The sequence below is a fragment of the Corvus brachyrhynchos genome, unplaced genomic scaffold, assembly GCF_000691975.1.
Source record: "Corvus brachyrhynchos isolate BGI_N302 unplaced genomic scaffold, ASM69197v1 scaffold434, whole genome shotgun sequence".
Classification (NCBI taxonomy): domain Eukaryota; kingdom Metazoa; phylum Chordata; class Aves; order Passeriformes; family Corvidae; genus Corvus; species Corvus brachyrhynchos.
Genome location: NW_008238372.1, coordinates 1,364,206 through 1,375,815, shown reverse-complemented (window position 1 = coordinate 1,375,815; position 11,610 = coordinate 1,364,206). Strand labels below are relative to the sequence as shown.

The window sequence follows — 11,610 nt, the reverse complement described above, 5'->3', positions numbered from 1 at the left end:
AGGGAGAAACCACTTGGCAATATGTTAACAGCTGAAAATACAAGTTGAGAAATGCAGCACAGGGCACAAGTTATTTGCATATCTTACTGATTCCAAATGAGCCCCCTTCACTCATGAAGGAGCAACTTAACACAGTCATCTTTATTTATGGCACAGTGACAGCCACTGCTCTGCTCGTGGGCCAGAGTGGAAAATGTGAACAAATGAAGAACCATGGTGGAGAGCCACATGGGAAATGTGGCTGTGCCATTAAATACCCCAGAAGTGTGGCCTTGCATGGAAGGCTGTGTCAATCATCCCTTATCAAAAAGGCTCTCTGCTGAATTTGTAGGTGCTTAGAAATGCCTGGGAAAGCCATGGGAATATGGAAAAATCTTTGGAGCATGTTGAGAGATACAGAGGTTTGAAATTGTTCAAATCACGGTCTGGGGTTGAGGAAACATGATATAATTATCAAATTAAAGAGTGTCACAGAGCACCTGCTTAGTGTCAGTTTAAGAAGAAGGGATATTCCAAATAAATTAGACATTTTCATGGAGCATTAAAGCAGACTGTGGCACCCAGGAGCTCTCAGTGGCACTGGGGAATGCCAGCATAAATACGGATGAGAAAACAAAGCAGAACTATAGAAACAATTACCAAACAAAAATCCAGAGGCCCCAAACTCTCAGTAATTCCCAGCAGAAGTGAACATGTAACATAAGGCCAGAGGGACCTGGTGTCCTGCAAGAAAAGCTATGCCAGTTGAGAGGATTTGAGGCAAAGGCTGGAATGAGTCTATTTTCCACTGGACTTGAATGAAAATTGGGATTTTTTGTTCCCTGACAAGGTCCATGATTTCAGTATTTCTTCCGTCCTCTGTGTCATGGAGAAATAAAATGTTAATTTTCTCTAGAGGAAAAGGTCCTAAAGCACATGTCAGACATGGGGAGCTCCTTCACTTCAGTTTTTTTACCTAACTCACATTTAAAATGACACTCAGGAAACAAAATGCTTTGTGTCAACATCTTTCTGTGTTCACACAATTACTTGTGGAATTGCAGTTTGGTTTTAGGGTGTCTCTGTTCTGTGCAGAACTAAACATTTTCTACAAAAAACTGTAGTGATTTTGGAAGCATTGTTTTATTTTATCTTTTACAATTGAAAGTTGATGGATGTCTTGAAAGTCAGAATTTTTATTCAGAAAAAAAAAGGGGGTTTTGCAAAAATTCAGTTTTCTTTCAGGAAACTGTTTTGTTGGCTTATTCTGTGGCTTTCCTTTGAGTTAAATGTCACATTTCAACCAGACTGCAAAGAAGCTTTCCCATAACAAAGCACTGTTCATGTGAGAGCAAAAGCAGACCCTGGGGACAATCACTTGATGACATGAAAAAGGTCAAAAATGAGGAGGGAGGGGGAATAAATAATGTTCAGTGGGAATCAGCCAAATCCTGGGGTGCAGTTCTGGAGAGAGTAATTAAGCACTGCCATTGTTAAGGCACTACAATAGAAAATGGGAAATGAGCAGGGCTTGCAGTGACAAAGGAGGGTTTCTCCAGTCACCTTTACAACAGAACACGGGGTTTCAGTGACAGTAACACAATGAGGCTCTCAGGAGCTCAAGGACACCTGGTTGGGGTTTGTCTCTCCAAACAGGAGCATTCCCATCAGCGATCTGTCCAAGATAAGGACATGTTGTGCTGATATCTCATGGACAAGAACAGATCTACTTATCTGGAATAACAACGTGTTTATCAAGGCACGATGCTGAACTAAGAACGAAGCTGGAACTTTGCTCTATTTCAAGAAAAGCTGATAAATGGATTTTTCTTTTCATGGAGAGGGCGTAGTCAAAAGATCATCTTGTGATGTGTTGAGTTAAAAGGCAAAACATCTTTCTCACTGTACTGAATTTGTACCAAATGTGTTTCAAGTGCCACCAAGTACAAGCACACACAGCATCTCCCAGTCCTCTCAGGGCACAGGTGTCTTGATAGTTTGGAGATCCAAAAATAGGAGAAAGACTTTGAGGAGAAGGGAGAAAGGAGAAAGGAGAAAGGAGATGAGATTGTGAGTGGAGTTGTGGTTGGGACAGCATCTTTCTGGGCAGAGAATGGAAAAACTGGAGGGAAAAATAGGTTCTTCATGTCACCAGAATCTGCCTGGCAAGGGAATCTAGAGAGGAGGTGGAGAACCTACCATGGAGAACCTGCCATGGAACTGGCAGGACTGGACAAGAGACATGCAAGCCTCCCACAGCTGAGCCCCCTCTGTACAGACAGAACTCAGAACCCACTGGAATTACGACCAGAGTAATTCTGGAATTTTTTTGCCAGGTGGTAAAGTCTCTGAGTAAACAGCAGTGTTGATCTCAGCCTGGGCAGGACACCTGCAGGTCACAATGATTCACCTGTACACCAGTGCTCTCCTCAGAGATGAGCACCTGCACAATGCACATGATTTTCTCTGAGGCTGTGGACTAGTTCCCAAGAAATCAGGGATACAAGGTTACTCATGATGAAAATGCAGTACAAAGACCAATTGCAAATCTTAGCAAAAGTGGAGGTTTTGAAGTGCAGGGTTCTGGGAGGTGGAAGTGCTGGCAGGCCAAACAGACCAAATAAATTAAAGGCCATTTGGTTATGCATTTCACACTTTACACTTTATTTCCATGCAATGCTGCTTCTCCCAGTGCTTGGAAAGGGGCAGACCTGCCTTGCACAGAGCCAGTCTGGGGTGGTTTCCTTGCTTCCTAACTGGTCTCATTTCCAAACATGAACTCTGAAATAAAGCACAAGTAGTGTTGAGAGTCAAGACATCTGCACCAACTTAGTTCCACCAGGTGGGCACTGCTACCTTCCTGAGATCCTGGAAGTTCCATAAGTCTCTGATTTTGGCAGTAATTTTAGCTAATGTGTTAAAGTCAGCCGTGGAAAAGCACAGGAAACTGGCAAAGATTTCTGAGGGTAAGCCAAACATTTGAATTTACTACATTTGCTTTATGAAGAAAGCTTTTATGGTTTAGTTTTCTCATTTTTTTTATATGCTAAAGCACTGAAATAAAATAGAAGTAACGAGTAAATGAAAGAAAGGGAAATGAAAATTTAGATGTGTAAATTTAAGGAGCTTGTCCCAAGAAGCAGAAAGGAATAAATCAACTAAAGCCTGTCTTCTTACAAGGAAATACTGCTAGATGCTGAATTTGGGAGGTTTCAACAAAGAATTGCCTTCCTATTTCAGTAATGTTCCAAATCCCGAGTCCCCCCCCTAAACCTACCCTTTCTGGACATCACCACTTGATGCCATATCTGCATGAATAGGTGTCCTTTTCCTTCCCAGATTTGCCTTATGAGCAAGCCAGGAGATCAGCATGGACGAGTCACACCCACCCCAGCCCTCAGTCAAAAGGTAAAAGCATCTGCACAGCTGGGGAAACATGGATTAGACTACAGAGGGAATTATAGGAGCTCTGGAGGGGTTTTATCTGTGCATTTTTGGAAAGCCAGTTGTATGGGCAATTCTGGGAGATGTCACTGGGCAGCCACATCCCTCCTTAAACTCAAACTTCATCAAGTCCATCACCACAGAGCCTTAAAAAGCTTTTTGTGAGCTTTAAATCCTCTTGTGTCTATCCTGGGGCAGAGAGCAGCAGGAGTTCCAGGCCTAGGGATCTCTTACAGGTTTGGTGAGCAACTTCCTAACTGGAAAAATAACTACATGGGTTTTTTTTTTTCCATTTTTCAGCTACTCAGCCATCATCCTCAACAGTTCCCAAAACAGAAGACCAGCGTCCTCAGTTAGGTGGGTGTCATTTGGTTTGCATTCTGCCTGGGTTTGTTGAACATGATGAGAAGGGCAGCTCTCACCTACCAGCCAGACTGCACAATCTGGTTCAGACCCCTCCAGCTGGAGATCACTAAAACCCCAGATGTGTGTGGGGTTGGCTCTGCAGCTGGATTTGGGATGAATGTGATGTTTAAAGGCAGTGACAACCTTGCAGAATGAAAATGCTATTAAAAAAATCTACCTACAGTGTGGGTGCAAAGGTGGAAGGTAGAGATGTCAAAAGACCTCAGTAGCTGAAATACCAACAGCTGGAAAATGTACATGAGCCCAAAAAAAGGGAATGGATTACAGCCTACAGAAACCCATTTGAATTTGGCTCCTGAAACACAACAGGAATATTAGAGGGATTCTCAGTCTGTTGGGAAACTGAGGAGAAAGTAGAAGTTTATGGGTTTGGAAAGTATTGGTGTAGCAAAATGGGGGCCTTCTGTGTTTTCAAAGCTGCAAATCCATGGGGTGGGACCTAATCCCTTATTGCAAATTCAGCTGCATTTTGGACAGGTAGCTGGAGAGCACTACAAAGGTCCTGAGTCAGTCATGGCTTTTGTTAACAGCAAAAGGTTAGAAGGAGGAAATAAAAGAGATTTAGAGGATATTCTTAGCTCAGAAGACTCTGAGCCAGTTTTTATCACATGGATTTTAAATCATTATTCTGGTTTTTGTTATAACTAAACAACACTGTGCATGAATAGGTCTTATTAACTCCTGCACAGACTGCCTGGGAAGTATTACACTGATTTTTGCCTAAGCAGTGTTTTATCTAATCTGGCCTCCCAACCACGAGAATCTTCCTAGAAATATACTGGTGATTTATGTAAGTCCTGAGGGCCATTTAATGGCTCTGTGTGTGAGCTGCACAGATTATTTAAATGTGTAAGGAATGTAACCTGATTGTCTTGTTGGCTGTAGAAGTGACAGGGTCACTCAGTGCTTGCAGCCCATCACTTTGGCTTTGGTCCTGCTGTCACAGCCTTCCTGTTTTCCCTGTTGGACTTCAGACCAAGCTAAGTTTTCATTTCCAGAGGGAGTTCCTAGAGGGAAATACTAAGATGCTACAGGCATTGTGGGGCTGACACAGGCTCATCGAGTCCCAGCTGTGCCCGATGCCCACCTTGTCCCCAGCCCAGAGCACTGAGTGCCACCTCCAGCCCTTCCTGGGACACCTCCAGGGATGGGGATTCCACCACCAGAATGCTTCATAACAAAGCTTACATTCTGAATACATACATCTGCATTTAATACATAACAAAAGGCAAAGGTATATCCTTGCACACGGAGTTGGAAAGGAAAACATGCAAATATTGCCCTGCAGAGAGAGGAAATTGCTTAGGTGTTGGACCTGCTGTCCCCTCAGGCAGTGCACACTGCCCATTACAAGGTTAAACCATAATACCTGAAGTATTTGCCACCATTGTTGAATGATTTTAAATCTTTCTCTCACAATTTTGTAGATCCATATCAGATTCTTGGACCGACCAGCAGCCGACTTGCAAATCCAGGTGAGAAGGGGTTTTGCTGATGTAGGTGGCTTTTCTTTTACTGCTGAGTATCCCCACTTCAGCTTTAAGACCAGGCCTGGGAGTTGATGTCACTGATTTTCCCACTCTTCAGTGTGATTTAGTGGGAGCTGATGATACCCAGTGTGTTGCAGAATTAGGTTTCTAAATTACACAAGGGTGGGACTGAAGAATTTAGAATCATTAAGGTTGGAAAGGACCTCCAAAGAATCTAGCCTTCAAAGCTGGAGTTCACTTCAGTTGCCTGAACATCAGGATTTGGTTAAGGGATGTAAGAGACCCCATCTGGTCTCCAGTTACCCCTCCAGAAGGGTGCAAATCTCTTACCAATCTTCATCAGATGTGTCCCAGATTCTGTTAATCCACAGCACAGTATCATACTGGCCTTGATTAATATAAAACTTTGGGATGAATAACCCAAGCCAGCAGAAATATATAGGAAAAAGAAAAAAAAAAACCAGGAAAGCATAATCTGCTTGCAAAGAATAATTGGGTTAAACACTTCAAAAATGTTCTCCCACCTCAAGAAGGCAACGGGGTGCATTGTGGATGGGGATGTGTAGCATAGAGGAGAATCACAGACTCACAGAATCATTCAGGTTGGGAAACATCTCAAGGATCATCGAGTCCAACCTCGGACCAGCATGTTTTTGCTGAAGACAGGGGATCTGCTGGGTGATTTAGTAGCTCTGATGGGGAATTGTGCAGACTTCACTGCTCTGAGTCTGCAGGCCACGCTGTGGGCTATTTACACCACAAGCCACCACAAGGGACTGACACTGTGTGTTCCACTTGCATCCCTTGCCTGGACAGCCCCAGGGCAGAGCATTCCATGTTCCACACAGATCTCCTCAGCCCCCAGTGACGGTGGTTCTTTTTACAACAACCTATGGCTTTTCAAGGCCTGAAACTGGCAAAATGCTGATCCATTTCCTTTCACTTTCTCCCAGGTGACATTGAGCACAGTTCTAGATTAGCTGACTTTCTAACAGTTTTGTGTGGAAGGAAAGTAATTAAGTACGTGTTAAGGGTAGGATTTTCCAAATGGCCTGAGGCAGTGGGGGATTCCAGGCAACACTGGTCTTAACTGGAAGTGGGGGCCTACATCCCTTTAATTTGTTCATAAATCATGGCTTTTCAAATTTTATCAAGTGTCCATTTGGTAGACTTCATTACTAACACGATCTGGATTGGGATGCTTTTTTAACATTTGGATATGGAATTCCTCCATGCCATCATTCCTGTGCTTTCACATGTTTTGTGTGTTTATAAATCGGTGGAATTACTCTCTCATTAAAAGGACATTGACAGCAACCATTTATTTTCATAGGACTATATATTACATTTGGAAGGCAAGTGTTTATGTTAGAACATATGTTGGATTGCTTACTCAAAAATTTGTGTTTTGTCCAGTGCTGAACTGTTTATTGATTTTCAAAGCCTAATCCTCTTGTTATGTTTCGTGTATTAAAACTTGCATGCCTTGCTCATACCACAGATTCTTTTGTTTGTTTGTTTATTTAATGCATGTTAATGGAACAGAAGAAATTCATTAAGGCCAGTTTGGATAAATACAATTTAAATGAATATGGGTTTCAGTTGCACTGAAGTATAAACTGCTAATGGGTTTCAGATGCTGCTCTAGCTCGATATTGTAATTGCTACTATAAGCTTTCTAAAGAAAAGCTTGTTTATTATACCCACAAAGCTGGTTTGGATAAAAAAAAGAAAGAAACCCAACCAATTCCTGGTCAGAGATGTAGTTCAGAGTTAGCACATCCAGGCTGGTTGGCAAATTCTGCTGACACTGTGCTTGTGAAACAGATTGCGTCGCAAGCTGCTTCAGCTGCATTTTGCATCATTTCAGTGCTGCTTTGTTAAGAAATGCTAAGCTTCTAACATGATTATCAGTGGCAAGGCCCTTGGAAATCTACTTTCACTTGTCTAAAATGGTCAAATTTTGTTGCCCTACCTCACTTTTGCAAAGTTAACAGCAGACTTAGCTATTTTCTTTTTGCAGTGGAATTGGCAGAGAGTGAGAAAAATACAACAGCAACATTTTATGTCTTAATGTAAAATAATCATTTAAACTCATTCGAAGCAGAATGATGACAAGAATGTATTTTATGGACCTTTTCACTGTTCTTGCAATTGTTTTGCCCTCTGGTTGTATGCAGTGCAACAGCAAGCTAATAAGTTTCCGCTCTGCATTTCCCCAAATGCTGCAAAGGGATGATATGGTTTGGCACAGGCCCAGCTTGCTCTAAACTTCTCCATTTTGTGTGGGCTCATTCCATAGCAGAGAACATTTAGTTACAACATAATGCTGTGAGAACAAGCAGAATGTTACGCAAGTGAAAGCTGTTTGTGCTGAACTTTAGAGATTAGTTTCCTAAATGAGCGCTGTATTATTTCCCCATCAATTGTCTGCGCTGAATGACATTAGGTAACAATTAAAGCTCCATGGAATAGCATTCTGCCACTCACATGAGGGAAAGCATGACACATTACAATTATCCCTGCTCTTTAGGGTTTCATGAGACGGTCCTGGGAGGAGGGGGACTGGTTAATAGTAAGAATTAGGAGGCGACATCACAACATTTCCTAATGGGGTCCTTGGGGAGAGCCTGCAGGACTGATGCCTTGACATTATTAATGCCACCCCTGACATTCCCGCTCTGTTCCTCCCCGCAGGGAGTGGGCAGATCCAGCTGTGGCAGTTCCTGCTGGAGCTGCTGTCGGACAGCTCCAACTCCAACTGCATCACCTGGGAGGGCACCAACGGCGAGTTCAAGATGACGGACCCCGACGAGGTGGCGCGGCGCTGGGGTGAGCGCAAGAGCAAGCCCAACATGAACTACGACAAGCTCAGCCGCGCCCTGCGCTACTACTACGACAAGAACATCATGACCAAGGTGCACGGCAAGCGCTACGCCTACAAATTCGACTTCCACGGCATCGCCCAGGCCCTGCAGCCTCACCCCCCGGAGTCGTCCATGTACAAATACCCGACAGACCTGCCCTACATGAGCTCGTACCACGCGCACCCGCAGAAGATGAACTTTGTAGCTCCCCACCCCCCTGCCTTGCCCGTAACATCCTCCAGCTTTTTTGCTGCCCCCAATCCGTACTGGAATTCGCCGACTGGAGGGATCTACCCCAACACCAGGCTGCCAGCTGCTCATATGCCTTCTCATCTTGGCACCTACTACTAAGTGGGGTGGGAAAATACACGCCAGGCGAAGCAAAGACACTTCTCACGGGGATTCGGTCCCTGAGGAATCGCAATGAACTCTGTTGGAGTACTCGAATTAAAAGTGCCTAAAGAGACAAGTGAAGGTTTGGCTGGGAGAAAAAAAAACACCAAAAAACACGTTAAAAATAGATGTCAAAAAGACTCTTTGTAGTAGGGATTTAAAAGGAAATATCCAAGAAGTATTAAGATACTAAAATGTAATGTATATGGGCATCGACTCTGTGGACCAAATAACAATAGACTATTGTAGGTAGAAGCATGAAATGATAAGGAAAACCTATGGAAGCTGGTGGTCTTAAAAAGTTGATAAGCTTGTGTGTAAAGTTTGGTATCATGCTAGTGCAAAACTGGGACTATACTACAGCAATATAAGGATAAGTCTATAGTGACCTAACATACAGTATATGGATCATTACAAAAGAGAGGGAGAAGGGAAAAAAAGAAAGGAATAAAAAGCCTATCTGTATTTAAAAAATAGAAACATATCAACGGAAGAGACTGGCTAGTGTGGAAGCTGGTTTGGAATAGAACTGCAGCGGTGTAGGTAAAATGAAATGAGATCCGTTCATCAGAGTGAATCAGCTGCTCAAACTGTGAAGACAACCCAAACTTTCAGATTCCTTGGCAGTTTTACAGGAACCCTGAGCCAAACGTGGGAAATGAGAATGTGCTGGAGGGCAAGTGTATGATTGTAGATCAGTGGCCTGCACCTGACAGAGGAAGCAGGAAGGAGAAAGAGGAGGATGAAGGTGGTGAGAAGGGGAGGAAAGAAACTTCTTGACCAGTAGAGACTGAAAAGACTGAAAACTTTGTAGTGTTGGGACTATGAAGAAACACTTGTTCGGACTTGTGAAACATATTGCTCAGTATTATACCATTCCCAGTATTTCAGGAGGAACAGACTTGATTCAGTAGTAATAAAAAGTGGTAAAAAGGGAAAAGCAGAAGAAGCGAGAAATCAGAATATGCATCTCTTTTTTTTTTTTTTTAGGGAAGAGAAAAAAAAAAGCAAAACTGGAATTGTGTTTGATATTTAAAAGTTACCAGTTAGAACCTCATCATTACTAAGGGAGTTTGTTTTCTATTGGTTAGAGCAAGAGACAACCCTTGACTGCCAAAATCAGAAATCACCTGAGTATTTTTGTTAGGCGGGCGCCAGTTTTTCTTATCGAGTCGCGAACGCTGTGCGTTTGTCAGAATGAAGTATACAAGTTCAGTGTTATTTTTTTTTTCCTTTTTATATAATTATTATATAACTTATGCATTTATACACTACGAGTTGATCTCGGCCAACCAAAGACACACACACACACACACAAAAAAAGGGACAATCCAAAAAACTATCGTGGCCTTGAATTTTAACTCTGTATGCTTAATGTTTACATTATGAACATATTAGTCCTTAGATTGCAGAATGTATGTAATAAAATAAGCTTGGCCTAGCATGGCAATTCAGATTGACACTGTGGTTTGCATTTGTATTTGCATTTCCTGTGTGGGACACCCATGTCAGATCTGCTACTCTCCAGGTTAAAATAGGCCAGGATTTTTGGGTTGTGAAAATGCAGGAGCAAACAGCCTAAGTTTGAAGTGCACAGGTGCTGTGTATCTTCTTTATTAGTTCTGCTAAAACACATCCAGCCCTTCTTTAACAGTGCCTTGCCATTCCTGTGCTGAGCTTCTCCCCAGTTAATCCCAATTAATTCATCGACAGCTCCATGCCCAAGACTGGAAATGAAGCCTAAGGGAGGCCTCTAAGGAAGAGTATTGATACTCAGAAATTATCTTTTGTTGCCATCACGTTATGCTGCAAAATCTCAGCCTGAGATGTATCTTCCTCCTGAATCGTGTTGAATTACCATGCCCCCTTGCCCTTAATACATTCAGTATCATTATTAGTAAATAAAGTGAATAATGAATAATTTCCATTATTCCCTGCTTTGGAATGGAGTGTATGGCAGCTTGTTCATTTGTCATGGCAGTCCATCCTGGCTGTTTACAAAGGGCAGGAGTTTTTATTTTTCTCTTCTAGCTTCAGAGGCTTCCCACTCTGTACCCTGGGCTCCAGAACTGGCATCACTCCATTCTTTCCCAACACCATCTGAAGAAATGGTCTGGAAAATCAGCCCTGACATTTATGAGCGGCTCTCCACAGTGTTTGCTGCAGGAATCCCAGACAGCTCAGCCCTCTGTATCCCTCCTTTTTGCTGTTCTTTTGTCTCTTTTTTCCCAGACAAAAGGGGTGTGGTTTTAGGTTTTATAGGAAATGTTCTGCATATCCGTTTTTTGGAGAGCAATGGGAGCCAACTCACCAGGCCCCTGTGTTAGGGGTGTCTGGGTGGCAGTTTATAAGCACAGGATTGTGTTACCAGTATGTGAGACCTGAGCAGGGAAATAAGCACTGTAAGTCTGTATTTCAAAAAAGAAGAAAAGAACTCATGGAAAAGGTTAGTCACTGTTCTAGAAAGTTATGGAGTTATGGCAGGCACACCTACGTGTGACTATAATGATTTGCCTTTCAGTGGAAATAAATCTACAGATCCCCACTATCTGCTTCATGTGTGCTTCCAACCCAAAATGGTAAGTGCATTTTTGAACCCGCTTTTAATTAAACCCTAAAAATCCAGATTTAAATACGGTCTTTGTTTAGATTGGCAAGGACGTGCCTGGAGGCCTCCAAAGCATCCCCAGTGCTCGTGGGGCTGCCTGCAGGATTTCCAGATTGTGCTGCCTGGCTGCTGTCCTGTGCAATGGGAGCAACATCCTGGCATTGGGGTCCTCATCCTGGCACAGGGATGGAGCCACAGCAGATGGCCTGATGGAGTCCCCTCGTGTGAAGAGAAAATCCTCGAGCTGGCCACAGGAGGCTCACTGGTGAGCCATGGTCACCCACTGTAGAGCTACACCTTCCTTCACTGCCTTCCAGGAGCCTTGGAAAACACGGATTTTGCAAGAAGGTAGTGAAGGATGGAGGGACCCTACTACTGCTGCACTGGGATTATTTGTAGGGTC

General features: G+C 43.1%; 1 protein-coding gene across 11 annotated transcripts in view; it reads left to right on the top strand.

Moving 5' to 3' along the window:
• Positions 1-10,059, top strand: part of ERG (ERG, ETS transcription factor) — a 108,469-nt gene extending 98,410 nt beyond the window's left edge. For 5 of the 11 annotated variants that reach the window (XM_017736344.1, XM_017736345.1, XM_017736350.1 and 2 more), the window contains 4 exons: positions 3,319-3,387; positions 3,724-3,780; positions 5,277-5,324; positions 8,037-8,557. In XM_017736344.1, coding sequence (XP_017591833.1) covers positions 3,319-3,387; positions 3,724-3,780; positions 5,277-5,324; positions 8,037-8,557 — 695 coding nt within the window. Of the gene's footprint in view, positions 1-3,318; positions 3,388-3,723; positions 3,781-5,276; positions 5,325-8,036 lie in introns of all 11 variants that reach the window. The other 6 variants (XM_017736349.1, XM_017736342.1, XM_008635297.2 and 3 more) reach the window with 5 other exon arrangements.
• Positions 10,060-11,610: the final 1,551 nt, after the last annotated feature.